The following is a 14758-nucleotide window of genomic DNA, read 5'->3' as shown; positions in this document are numbered from 1 at the left end:
TTCTTATTTTTAAAATTAAAATTTATATATTTATAATTAATTATATTAATTATGTAAAAAGTAAGTTTATTATCTTGGAACAATCTCAGTTCTAACAAATATTATCAACTAAACAAACAATATTAGTTAATGGGTATAAATTACACAAGATACAGCTATTCATGAACTAAAAGCTATTAAAGTTTGATCAAAGAATTAAGTATAATTTTAAATGCACAAAGAATGATTTAAGCTCATTATCTCCAGATTCATTTCCAAGGTTGTTGAACATGTTCACTATACCTATTACTCAAAGACTGATAGATATACTTTCATAGAAATATATTAAGAAGAAAATGACAACGTTACAAAGTGCATTGAGCATAAAAAATGATAGAACTTGTTATCACTTTTCGAAATTCTTTACACTAGTTGTCTTGTTGAGTCATTTTCCAGCAGACTGCTTTCAAAGAGCTAAGTAAACACAAGTGACAAACCTCAAAAAACAATAAACCTTGCAAAGGATCTCTGTGTAAATTTTGCAACGGAGGAATGTTGTAGACGAGAAAACCCTAAAGTCTAGGATCTGGGATGGATGGATAAATGAATGTACAGATGAGTGCTTATGCAAGACGCTCTATTCATTCATGGATGAAAAAAGATAATCCCCAGTGACCGTTCCGGGATTCCGTCACCGAGCACCGTGGCGCCGACAGACACCGAGGAAGGGAGGACCCGGTAACCGTGAGGCGTATCACCATGTCCCCGAAGCAATTCAAACGCGGGGGCTGTGGAGGAGGAGGCTTGGACCCTGAATTGCGTTGCGGTGCTTATCGCAATTGGGATTTGCGAGGGAGAGCACGCTCAATCTCTCTCACAATCTCTCTGTCTCGTCCCCGCTGTGCACGTAGCAACGGTCCCCGGACAGTTTTGTTAGGGGCTATGAACAGTTTGCGGCACCTACGTTAGGGCATTCGCGCTCCGAGATCGCGCCGTTTCGGCATTAGTCGTTGGGTATTTGTAAATTTAATCGTCATGGTTCTGCATCATCGAGCTTCGGAGAGTGTGTGAGGGCTGTGTTGCTAGTGAATCTCCAGCGGAGTCGTGTGGAGGAGCTCGAATTTTGAGGGCGGAGGAATGTTGCGATCGCCATCTGGCTAGGTGAGGTGGCCCCCATGGCGATGGTGTGGCGCGACGAGACTGCGTGCCTATGTCTCTCATGAGATGAGGGAAGACTATTTCGCTTGGCTCTTTCCGGGTGGCAGATGTAGGGTTGGCGTTGGAGAATCAATGCCCGCTTCAGTGCCGACGCCAGATATTTGCAGGAGAAGTATGATTCAGTTTCGCCTCGTTGTATCTCTGCCGGTCGTCGTGTTGCTTCTGTTTGCACAGGTTGGGCCTCTGCTGGCGTTTCCGCATCACGCGAATTCTGATGCGGAGCTTGAATTTGGGTTGCATCAGCGGTCGCACCTAGATGCAAAAGCTGGGCCAGAGGGTGAGAGTTTGGCCGGAGTACCGAATTGGAATAACGAAGCGCCAGAGTGGGACGAGCTCACGCGGTGCATCCGGAGCAGTGAATCGGGTGACACGATTGCGAGGTGGTTGAATTGTTTAGAGTCGCTGGAAAAATTCACTGCGCCCGATTCTGCAGCTTTAAGTTCCACAGGTTTGAGCTCGAAGATTGCCAGCAGCTATGCAGACGTGAACGACTCCCTTCAGCTCGCTGAGGACAGGATGGAGCCCTTTGATCCGCTGGCGGGTGGCTCCTCGAAGCTTCGCAAAAATTTGAATAGCTCCGATGGCAATTCTACAGGGGGTAAGGGTTTAGTATCTGCTAGGGTTCAAGATTCTGCTCCGGGGTTGGCAGATGAGAATCGAACATTGGCAGATGCTGATGTGTCGAGGGAGCAAGGATCTGGCACTAGTTCAGGAGTGGATATTGATATGTCAGAAAATTCGGGGGTGTCCCCCTCTCGGATCTCTTCGAAGGAGAGTAGCTTACTAGGTAGAGACAACGCTCTAGGCGATGCAGACACTGCCAGGAGTTCAGCTTCAAAGTGGGAAGCTGACACCTCGAGATCTCTTCAAAGCAGGCAAGATTAACAATTTTTTTGTTTTGTTTTGTTTTGTTTTGTTTTCCGTCCTTCTCCTTATCTGGGCTTATATTTGGTTCTCTTTCGATCTCTAAAAGGTACTTTCTTTTATGTATGATCAAAACTTGAATCATGAGGTTTATTAATTCGTGTTTGTACAATTGATGCGCTCCTGGGAAAATGGTCATATGCTACACAATATTATCCTTATGGTTGGGTTTGCGGCTATGCAGTTCGGGTGACGAGAATGTTGGATGCTTGGAAGTACTCACAGAGGCATCAAATTCCACGTCAAGCACTACTAGATTGCAAAACTTGTTGGACGCTTTGAAGCTGGCCGCATGCCTTGGTGTCGTCACAAAACTCTTGTGGGGAAAGAGAGCGCAATTACTAGCTTCGGGACAAAAGGCGCAGTCTGGCTTGACTGGGCAGGCTGTGGAATGCCTTGCCCCACCTACAAAACAATATTCAAAGGCTGGCTTTTCATCACTAAACAATGATGTTGGGGCTCCAAGTGTAAAAGTTGGAGGTCTGTCGACTCCTCTTGGAATGGCTATTGCCACTGTCATGGCTGAGGTGAAAAATGCCCTATCTCTGATATGCTTTCTGTCTTTTCTGAAGTTTCTAATTACGTTTCAATCTGTAATCGGATTAGGTGCGGACCTGTAGTATGTGATTTGAATTTGGCTGTTGTCTATTTCAACGAAATGTTTATTGGATGAAAAGCCGTGTATGAAGCGTGCTTTTGTGGACAATTGGAAATTGCATATCTTAAATTGTGATTATGTGCATGCTGAATTAACAGGCGCTGCATCAAGAGGATGGTCGAAGGCCACCTCGAACAGCTGATGAGTTATCCAAGGTGTGAATCAACACAGGGCTATCCGTGCAACCCATCAATTATTTGCGTTGTTTCTTATCGCTGTTAGGTCGTTAAATTTCGACCATCCCTCACAGATCAGATTAGGGTAACTTACCATGATATTTTTTAACCATTCGGTCAATAATGCACGAATCGCTACATTACCTGCTTTGCAGCCTGGCCGCATGAGCTAGAAGCATTCATACTCTGATCTTCTGTTTTGTGCAGCTCCTCGAAGCCGCATTGATAGAGACACTTTCGCCGGTTAGTTATCTTATCTCCACCTTGTATGTTTCCCTAGAAACTTCTCAGCTCACGCAAGGAATATGGCATTCAGCAGGCAATACAAATGACACTTCCTTGCCTTTATAAATATAGAATACTCAGTCATGAAATTTACATTTGTCTACTTGGCAGGTAATGGGCAGTGAATGTCCAGGTTTTGTGGAGCAATTCAAGCAGTCTTTTAGTAGCACGTATAGACTTCTTGGAAGTGTTCGCAGCGCTTCTAGCAGAAATTTTGCATCTTCTTTTGCAAATCACAGTAGAGATGTTTCCCAACGGCGTCCTGAAGCACCATCTAGAGAATGTCACAGGCAGACAGATGCTGAAGAGGATGACAGCAGTGGCTTAACAAAGAAAGCAAATCTAGACCTAGCGTTTAATTCTAGATTCAGACTCCCAAATCGCAAGCATCCCGACCCTCAAGCGGATCTTGCAGACCAGTTCAGCAAGTTAACTCTCCCAGTCCACGGACTCGAAGCAGTGGCTAAGAGTGTGGACGTAAAGGGCGCCTCCTCTGATGGTGAAAATTCTAGTTGCGTTGATCAGGAAGTATTTGGAGAACCTGACGACATTAGCTCAAGCGTGGGGCTCGATGATGTATCTGAAGGGTTGTCAGAGAAAGGGACCGGTCACCGTGTACCTCTGGCGGTCCATCCAATTGGAATTAGAAATAGATTGGAGAGGCGCGGATTAGAGAAACAAACAGCAAACCAGCAAATTTACCGACAGGAGAGGGGGAGCTCGCTTGAACCTGGTGATGCCGACCTTGCAATGCAGCCGTTTGAAACCACATCAAATGATCAGCTTGTGGCCGTGTTTGAGTCAAGTCTTGCGCACTATGATAGCGGGACGTGCTATCAGCAGCAGAAGATCCTGCTGTCGCAGCAGGAGATGGAGCTCCGAAAGATGGAACTCAACTTGAAGTTTCGGGAGCTTCACTTGAAGGAGGCTAATTTGCACCTCGCGTCTGAGAACAACACTCTGATGAGAGAGCATGTGGATCTGAGTCGTAACAAAGTAGAATTTAAAGAAGCGGAGTATCAAGACCGCAAGTTAACTGCTGCTCACGCCATCTTCGCGAAGCGTTGCGCTGATGAAATGGTGGCAGGGTTGTGTGTGATGCTGTGTGCTCTCTTCTTCGGCGCCTGGAAATATTCTCACGAGCGTCTTGTGGATATCGTTTCTACTTGCCAACCTACCCTTTATGTAAGCAACCCTCTCGTGCCGTTACTTGATAGTGTTTTCATCGTCTTACCGCATGTGACTTTATGGATGGTATTTACTTGAGTGATACATGAGTTGTGACTGTTTCAATGTGTATCTGCAGGAGCCAAGCAACTCATACGTTCCAGGGTTTAACACGGTGGTCAACTCACTCAACCACATGTCATCACGGCTCCACATGTTCGTGTGCGAGGTCACAGTGGCGAGCCGGATGTTATTAGGATTAGGGATTATCTCTTTCGTCGCTGCTGCGCTACTGCGCAAAAGTGTAGCCAGCAACAGCCAGGCTATGCCCGCCACCATTCTCATTGTCGTGCTCGGCGGAATTTGTGGATTTGCAGGGAAATTGGCGGTAGACAGTCTGGGAGGCTCAGGGTACCATTGGCTGCTCATGTGGGAAGCATTTTGCTTGGTGCACACATTGGGAACGTGCTTCACATCGACGCTTTACCGAATCTTGAACGGAACACCGGAAAGTGTAACTGGGAAGTGGCAGTGGCAGCGGCAGACATATTTCATGAAGCCATGGTTGCGCCGATTCTGGTTTCATGTCACTATGGTGCTTGTGTTGCCGATCTTGACAGGACTTATCCCCTTTGCGCATTTGCGTGAGGTTGTCCAATTGGTTGCTTTTAATTTCTGGCACCTCGCCTACTCGCCCATAGAATCATACTTGAGGAAAAATCATTCCCAATTGACTTCCGTTAAGGAAATTTGACGAGCCACTCAGAGCCACTCAGAGCCACTCAACACCTGAGAAGGAAGTCAGACAAGTAATTTTATCCATCTGAAGCATTAATTAATTTACGGCTATCTGCAAGGAGGTCATCCAAATTAGTGATCAAACCCTGCTGAGATTGACCTTTCACTGTGATTTTTCAAAAATGGTGCTTTTACCTTTCTTTTCTTTTTTTTCCTTTTTTTTCTCTTCTTCCTTCTCTCGCTGTTGACAGGGGTCCTTGTGAAGCAGGATGTAGCCTCGCCTCGTCTGAGAAGTGGCCTATGCAAAGCTTCGACATATTCTACGCCTTATACATGTATATATTTTTTATTTATATTTTTTAAAACATTTTTCGGTGAAGTTATTTTTAACCCCATTTAAAATTTTAATAATTATGAAATGAATTTCTTATTCAATCACAACTTCCACACTGATACTTAACTAACAAGTAAGAGGTGCAAGTAAGAGGTGCAAGTCTTTGCCTAATCTTAACAATTTGTATTGTCTGTATTGCTCAAATTTGATGGGTGTATAATAAGACTACTATCCAAGATTTTAATATGCTACTTGATTAACAATCTAATTCTAATTTGCATGATTTTTAAACTATCAACAGTATGTCTTACTTTCTTATAGAAATGTATCACTTTGGTACAAGAATTTCTTAACTTTAACTAGTGTCACATACCATGATATGTACTCATACTCCAACAATCTAGAATATATCAATTATCTAATTTATTTTTTATTTTAAGATTGTTTTAATTAAATTTCAAAAGTGTTTATTGAATCTAAATTTTTTGTAAAACAACTCTACCAATAATTATTGAAATTATTCAAAATAGTTTAAATCTTAGATTCAAGCATCAATTATTTCATTTAAAAATTTTTAAAAATCTATTTGATAAAATTATTTTAAATTTTGAACATTTTAAACAAAAATAAGAATCCATTTTAGTAATAAGTAGAAGATTTATAACTTTTATAGCATTTCAATATTTTTTTAAACATTACTAAACCTCTAGATAACTTTAAATCTCTACACCAATTCTACCACAATTAGTGGTGATATTTGAAATGCATGCACACACACACACACAACCAATTTAACTCTTCTACATACAACGCACCAACGTGGTACACCACCATCCTCTCATGATGAAACATACTAAATCAGTCCATGTTATTTATAGAATAACTTTGCACAAGTCTAATGTAAGAGGAGCTTGTGGTGGTGCGCGGCTACAGACGCCCTAAGTGGGAACGTGGACGAATCCTTCGAGGGCCGACGACGGTGCCACGTCGGCGATGCGCTGGCGACACCCGTCCAATGCACAACCCCGAATCCGCCACGTCGACGACTCTGACAGGGCAATATCGGAGATCGTTGAAGAAACGAAAACGGGCCACCTGGTCGCCACATAAGCGCACGGCTGTAGGAGGAATATCCAAGTAGGACGGAAGCTGACCAGTGAACTAGGGCCACGCTGTTCCGCCACGGAGAAAGGAAATCAATGTGGAGAACGTGGTGGCGGTGATAGATGCTCATCCTAATCCCGTCCCCCCCCCCCAGGTGGCGTGACTTCCAAGGTCAGAATGTGGGTATCCCGCTCCGATAGTATCTTATTTAGTTGCTTTATTGATTCATTTGTTTAGATTCTGCTATTGATTCACTCCGTTGATTGATTTCGGAAATTGGGTTTCCTTCGTTGGAGCGCGGAGTGCTGTGATCCAGTCTCGAGGCGGTGGTGGTGGTGGTGGTGGTGGAAAGACCAATTCGTGGCCGTTTTTTCGCTATTTGCCGGAGTGTTCGTTGTTGGGTAGGAGCGTGGTGCCTGGTGGAATTGATTACGGTGTTCACTTCTTATTCTGAGTCCTGTCTTGGATGTAAGTGCGGTCGATTTCTGTGGGAGATTGGGAAGGTCTCAGGGCGGGTGGCTGGGGTTTCTCTACTGGTTTTGGCGAGGACAGAGGAATTGTAGCTGTAAGGAACAGGTGCTTATCTCTGGGCTCTGCTCTTTTAGTCAATCATATCAATTTGTCGATAATTCAGTGCGTCGCAATTCGAGCTAGATACTTTGCGACGCACACTAGTAGCAATTTCTAGAACAGCGCTTGCGAATTTTGAGGAGACTTGAGGCTGAAAGTGGTCGCGACGAAAGCTTTGAGCACTTACTGGAACGCACGAACGCTGTGAAGTGTACTTGATTGGGGTGAAATAAGGAGGAACAACTATACCCAAAGGGCGAGAGAACCAATTTTGGTTTGAATTTCTAGTTGGGGTCACGAGTGGCAGGATGGGTCCAGGAGGAATGGTCCAGGTGGTGCAGGGCGCTTCGCTTGTTGCCAGCGCGTGGCTGGTGAAGTCCATCTTGGAAGCTGAAGAGAAGCAGAAACCGATGATCGGAGGAAGGCAGTGCCCAACTTGTAATGGGTCTCGCAGAGTGCCGTGCATGTGCACAAGGTGGTCCGATGACGACGTGGGTTGTAGTACGTGCAGTGGGTCGGGGAAGATGGTTTGCAATAGCTGCGGTGGCTCCGGGACTGGGAGACCGATTCCAGTGCAGATTCGCGCTTCCAATATCTCCGGCAATGGAAAGTCGTAAAACTTCGGCAACCTTCTTTTTTCTCACTTCAAGGTGTTGAAGATTTCAGATTCCAATTCGTGAAAGAACGATTGTGTTGAGCGCATCTTCCACATCACCGCCATCACCATCATCATCAACCCGTTTGGCGATGCATTGAGCTCGTGTCAGTTTTGTAGAACAGTTACCCTTTAGTGAGTAAGATTCTCGCCTTTACTATCATACATTTATGTACTTATTTTTTGTATTCTGTATTTTTATTTTTGACAAAATTCTAAGCAATGAAGTCGAGTACGTGTCTCCCTGTTTGATTTGGCTTGTTTTTGTGTCTGGTTTGACATTTCGGAGGAAATCAAATCTGCATGGCATTGTGAATTAAACTATTATTTTTTAATGGCATTTATTTTGGAGGAGGTTGTGCTACGTTTTTTTGTTTGAAAATGTGCTTTGATAAGTAGAATAAGAAATGAGTTCGATGTCATAGAAGTTGTAAAAACTGATAGTAGTAGTTTGGTGGAGTATTAATTGCAAAGCATTGTCAGAACACCGAAGCATGATACATCCCAAAACATATCTTTAAAAAATTAAATACATGCGGAATCAATACTGGATTTTTTTGTTATGAGTGCATTACTTTAAAATGCAATATTGATTTTTTTAGAGTCTTTGTGTTATACAGAATTCAACCTTCATGTGGTTGTACAGTTCTTAAATAGTTACAAAACTTAACCTAGAAGAGATTAATTTATTGTCTTTTAATGTTCTAAATAAGTGAAACATGAAAGAGAAATTTTGATTAAATTTTAATATGAAATCAACTTATATATTTTAAAATTGAATGGCTTTGATTCTGATCCAAATTAGAAAATTTTGTACTTAATCCACACCAAAAAGAAAATATTAAAATTTTATGTCTAATTTAAAATTTTTATTTTATATAATGTTTTGAATTCCATAATCCATCATTAAATCTGAAAAAATACGAAACTAAATTCCATTCAAAATAATTAATCAAAAAGTGGAAATTATCTTAAATACGTAGAGAATGCCATATTGGAAAAATTGAGTGGAATATGCATTTTAATCAACAGTTATTCACTAGCTACAATAATTTTTTTATAAATCATTTATGATACTGATCAAATAGAAAAGGCTTTTGAACTCAAAGATTGAGTTAAAGTACTATCAAATAGAACAATAGAAGGAGTCATGTCAAAAACAACATATATAACAAGATATAAGTGTTATGAACTAGTAGTAATGTGAATTGGTTCTGTAACCTAATACCTATTTTACTAATGCAATGAATTTAATTTTATTCGAAAAGGTTTAGGATTTTGTAGTTGATACATTTTTCACATCATAATCTTTTTTTTAAATAAAGAATAATACTTAAGTATGACTCTATGAGAAAGCTAAGAGAATGCAAGAGTTAGGTGAAATAAGACAAATGTACTCTCTTTTTTGGAAGAACTCAAAATGAATGATTTGCATCTATGGGTCATTGAGTATCAAAAAACTGAAAAACTTTTTGAACTGGTTAAGAACACTAAAAAATTTGGTTACTCATGCAAAGGCCTGAAGTGAAGATGATGTAAAAGGTGAAGTGCTCTTTGTCACTAATTTACACAATGGAATAGTAACACGGAACACATCATCTTGTTCATGCTCCTCCCAATGCGTATGAAATTTATTGCTATGGTGATTTGCATCTGCAGATACGAGAAACAGCATAAAATCATTCTCGGAGATCAAAGCAAGAGCTGTGCAAGCAAATTCACGAGCTCAGTTTCGAAATCCTTGCATGCATAGACACTCTGTAATGTTACCGAAGGTTTTCCTTCGCAGGAGAAGATGAGACTCGGATCCTGTGTGTGGTTACATTGCAAACAAGGAAAAGACATCGAGGACTGCCATTGTCATCACACAGCTACAGCGTATCATTTGTATTTTTCATTGGGTCATATCAGTCTATACTGCATCTACTCTATCTCTACTACTGCTACCAGGATATCCTGGACATGTATAGCACAAGGCAGTCGTCTAACAACATTTTGTATGAATGTGAGAACTACACATTGCATCTCATGAGGGCTATGAATAAAATCACAACTCGGACCGCCACTGACCACGTTTTTCTGAGTATCATGAAGCTCTAGAAATCCTTCACAAGAAGGGACTTCACCGAGTACAACATCATGTCGTTGCACGAGGTTGTGGTAGATCTCTTGCTGCTCATGAACGATCATGACATGAAGGAGAATCATCTGGAAACGATCGTAGAGAAAGAGCAGGACTTAAGCAAGATACTGAAGAAGATTAGCCTCGTGGACTCTGATGATCTCTAATATCAAGGGCAAAAACTTGAAATCTCGTGTCATCGCGCTGAGAAACAACCTCTTACGCACTAACGGAAGGAAAATGACTCCACAGGCATCTCCACCCTCCAAGTGGGTTTATGTTTGTCTACTGTGGAATTGATTGCTGACTCGGGTGTTCATTCATGATGTCAAAACATGTGTAGTGTTGAAGTGAAATCATGCTGTAGAATTCGTTCATTATTTAAACACTGCATTAGGCATCAGATATTTATATATACATAAAAGTTTTTGGTATGAAGAGTAGTGTGTCTCATCATGCTTTGTCCTCTTAATGACCGTGTTCAGCATCACATATTGACTTGAAATTGAACAATCTATGGTGGCGTAGTGGTACTGGGATGCAGCTTAATGACTTAAGACAATGTACCATGATAGACGGATTGCAGCAACAGGAAGAGATCTCACGAAAGGAACAGGAGATCGAGAGAGAGAGAGAGGACTACGAACAGGAGTCTCACGGGGAGCTGTGTCAGAAATGGAGACTTAAGCAGTCAGAAATGTACAACCAGACCGACGTCTCCAATGGTGAACAGGAGCACCAGAAACCCGTGGACGTTTATTTTTGTTAGTGTTTGAACACGCATGTCTAAATTGCCGTCTTATCATCTCTGAACCAGTAGGGCAAATAGAGAAATCTCAAATTCTGGCCCAAGCCGTTGAAGCCAGAGTGAGAAATGCCCAGAAGAACCAAACGCACCGGATTAATCTGAAGGAGAAACATCATCAGATGCGTCTCTAGATGCAACGGCAGCAGCGGCATGAGGGAACTTTTGCTCTTGAGAATCAGCTCAAAGCAGAAGTAGAAGTGTTCATGACAACGTCCCAAGACAATGGTTCCTTGGGCTGCTGTGTTTCTACCATGTTAAAAATTTGATACTCTCATCCCCTTCAAAAAGCCGAGGGAAAACTACGTGCGCCGGTGGATGCTTTTTTGCCACTGTTCTGTACTTCACCTCGTCTGAGTTATTTTGGTGATTATGCGACAGCCGAAGTGGATGGTTTTATTTGTTTCTGATTTATTGCTCCTTCGTAAGACCCTCCAACCTGTAGCTCATCATTGACAGGAATAGGGGTGTCAATAATTTTGACCATCTTGTGCACTGCCGATGTTTCAACCAGGAAGTTGCAGAAGACCACCAACAAAATGTCCACCCTTTCACTATTTGCGCGGAGAATTGGGCTAACAATCCGACACCAAGAATACATTATGAGTGGTAAGCATGAGCAATTTTACTGTTCTTAAGAATTTAATTTTGGGGTTATTTTTAGGTTTTAAAATGCATATTCTTCTTCCATGGAGCTGATTTTAGTATCATCAAGTTAAAATGATGCCCACAAGTTAAAATGATGCCAGCTTCTGCAGTTCCGCCTTCTGCTTTTGTGGGGCAAACACTGTGGCTGAAACCTGTTGTTGAGCACGAATGAGTTGAATGCCAACGCACACAAACAGTGTGTAAATCTCCGTTTTCCATGCTCCACAGTTCATCGCAGTGCCATTATTGGAGTCAAACAGGTTAGCATGGTAGTTGGTTTTCATTAGGGTTGAGGTCAGGATCCCATCTTGGCCGTTGGAGGGCCCAATGGTGAGTGTGGGAAGCGGGTGGGCCTTGCGTCCCACTCTGAAACCTTTGTGAAGCCTTGCCTTTGCACAGGTAAATGCATCCATTAGCAATTAGACGGGTATTCTGAACATTCACCGAACCAAATCACAGTGTTCTGCCAATTGGGGCCGCCTGATTGCTGGAAGACGAGCTCTATCATGACCGTCTCAATTGCCAAACAAGAACCCTGGGCCTTAATAAGTGCCAATCGACTGGGTGGATCAAACACCTATCAATTCTGTAAGCTTTCCTCGTGGAACTTTGTGGAACCTCCAGTTTTGTCCCCCCTCCCTCCCTGCCGCACTCACACAGGCGTGGATAGATAGATAGAAAGAAAGCTAGATAACTAGATTGGTAAGTAGATCCACCGCAGAATAGAATTTTTCCTCCGTTTGGGACAACAACAACAAGAAATGGGCGAATAGTTTTTCCCCATCATCTCCGATGCGCTGTTACGGATAGACTTTCGCAGGTATAGTGCAGGTGTGGACCACCATGCATACCTGCCCTCATGGAACACCACGCACATGGAAAGGTAGCTCAGTGCTGAGTGTGAATAAAAAGTTGCTTACTCTTACTCTTACTCCTCGTGCGTAGGGTAGGAGGGGTAGTAGGGGTGGTAGGGGTAGAGGGGAATGGAAGTGCACTGGGAAGGAAAGATAAGGGGTGTGGGGATTTTGCGCACACAAGGGGGGTGGGGGTGTGGGCTTTGCAGGTGGGTACCTTAGAGAGCACAGGTCACTTGCCGTGGATTATTTTGGTACCGTGTCCCTCCAATCATGAGGAGCTACTACACAAAAACCTCATGACAAGCCTCCCCCCTCCCTTCCCGGATGAGGAAGGTGTCTCCGCGGGCCCAGGCTGCTGCATGCGTGCGTGCCCACCTTGTGTGTGATCTGCCGAGGTGCTACTGCTGCTGCGACGGATCCCAGTCATGGCGTCACAAATCAGGTCTCCAGTGGTGCCAGTGCACCCAGCCTCCCTTCCTCCCTCCCAGCGAGTGAATGAAGGAGCCACAGGAGGCTGCCTGGCTGCGTTGTGAGCAACTCCATGCCAGTGGGAGTGAGGCACTGGGCTCTCCCTCCCTCCCTCCCTCACCTTCCATGTCCATCACCACCAACATGCCAACTTTGCAGGCCGTTTATTGGGTTCATGGAACATGGCACATCCTCTGTGGGTACTGGAGAAAGAAATAGGACAAAGTCACACCACCACGACCACCAAGTCAATACACCTCCCTCTCCCCCCCCCCCTCTCTCTTGCTTTAATAGCCTTGAAAGAGTTGGAGGAGGAGGGGAAGAGGTTTCGAAGCCTTCACTCCACTCAACAACAACAACAACAACCCTTCTCCATTCCACCTCCAATTTGCATCACATTATGAGTGATCCATCACATGTTTTCTTCTTTCATCTTGTTTTTGTCAACAATTAATGAAAAGGACATCAGTTGAACTTTTGCTACCCTGATTACTTCAACTCAAAAGAAAGTTTAAATAAATAAATCAATAATGACTCAATCATGAAATGTTCCCATATATACATATGTATATATATACACTTAATAATAATAATAATAATAACAGTGACAAATAATAAAATTTAAAGTAATTAAATGAATATCTGGATTTCCAATTTATCCTGCGCATTGTTGTTTTTCTACAAGTTGCTTAACATTATTTTTATTATCCTAATAATATTTTTATCTTGTTGATGTTAACAATGAATATAGTTTAAACTGAAAGTAGAACACTTTCCCTTTCCTTTCCCCCTAAAATTAGATTTTAAAATACTTTACTTGAAACCATAATTCCTAGATTTTGTATGATTCCAAAGCACATTTTCTGCCACAGCTGCAAAGTCATAACAATGTGGAAGGAAGATAGTATCCAAAAGAATAGAAGGGGCTTTTGATGACATGAGGCAGCATATCTTTTTAAGTGCACAGAGGGTCATGCCATGAGAGATCCTTCAATGCAAATATACACTCACACAGAAGTGAATGAATGAATGTGATTCCAAAACTCCCAAAAAGCCACCTACTAATGGCCAGTAGGTGAATTGGGGCCGAGACTACTTGGAGAAGGGATTGGGTGGTGGAAGCCACACATAAACCCCCTCCAATCACTCTGCAAAGAAGAAGCAGAAGAACTGGGGTTGGTTGACAGAATTAGGGCTGCTCTGCATTGGTGGTTCAGGTTCAAGGTGCAACTAGGATGAGATAACACACAGAATTGCAGAGGTTGGCACACTACTTACTGCATATGCTCAAAAGGAGAGAGGGAAAGGTGCATTTGTGGGTGCCTCTATTCTACTGTAGCAAATTGTTCACTAGCAGTCTATTATTATGGTGCAGCCATTTATCCTTTCACCCAGTCCCACCCCCCATGTGCCAAGGATGCTGTGCCATGGATCCAGGAAGATGGGTCCCTTACCCCCCCCCCCCCTTGTTTCCACCCCATCTGAAGGGGAGAAATCAATTAACAAAGGTGGGGGAGAAGAAAGGGAGAGGATTTATTGGGGTAGGAGAAGAATACTCTCTCTCCTCTTGTCTCTGCTCAACTCTCTCTACTCTTGACCTCCTCACCATTACAACCATTACCACAATGTCAGGGTCAGGTCAGCTCAGGATGGGGCTTGCCCCTCCCTATATTTAGAAAACACAAATAGCATCCATCTGCACACACCTACAGTCCACCTCAATTATGTATATATAAAGGGAAAAACAAAAATATATGTTTGGTCAGCTTCAATACTTGTAAACACAATACATATATATCCCAAAGTGTTGAAATTCTATGCAGCTTTACACTAGAAAGTCAAGAGAGAGAGAGAAAAAACACCCAATGCAAACCTTGAAGCCACACTAGCAGCAGCAGCAAAATGCCCTCCTCCTCCTTCAATGAAATCACTCCTACATATTAACATAAATAAGTAATTATAATCCCCATATCTATCTGTATAAATATATATATATATATATATATATATATATATATTGATATAGTCTCAAATGGCTGAGAGGTGTCTC

The 14758-nt window shown here is 42.6% G+C and overlaps 2 protein-coding genes across 2 annotated transcripts; both read left to right on the top strand.

Annotated features, from left to right (window-relative positions):
- The first annotated feature begins 764 nt into the window (after positions 1-764).
- LOC112274121 (uncharacterized) lies at positions 765-5317 on the top strand. Its single transcript, XM_024503301.3, has 6 exons — positions 765-2072; positions 2306-2648; positions 2878-2934; positions 3163-3198; positions 3352-4425; positions 4547-5317. Exons 1-6 carry the CDS (start codon positions 1204-1206, stop codon positions 5159-5161), a joined length of 2994 nt encoding a protein of 997 aa, XP_024359069.1. The 5' UTR covers positions 765-1203; the 3' UTR covers positions 5162-5317.
- A 1485-nt stretch (positions 5318-6802) lies between these two features.
- Positions 6803-8031, top strand: LOC112274122 (uncharacterized). The gene has a single exon (XM_024503303.3). The coding sequence runs from the start codon at positions 7462-7464 to the stop codon at positions 7768-7770; it is 309 nt and encodes a 102-aa protein (XP_024359071.1). The 5' UTR covers positions 6803-7461; the 3' UTR covers positions 7771-8031.
- The last annotated feature ends 6727 nt before the right edge of the window (positions 8032-14758 follow it).

The sequence above is a fragment of the Physcomitrium patens genome, chromosome 21 (genome assembly GCF_059467195.1).
Source record: "Physcomitrium patens ecotype Gransden chromosome 21, ASM5946719v1, whole genome shotgun sequence".
NCBI lineage: Eukaryota > Viridiplantae > Streptophyta > Bryopsida > Funariales > Funariaceae > Physcomitrium > Physcomitrium patens.
This window is presented reverse-complemented; position numbering and strand designations above follow the sequence as displayed.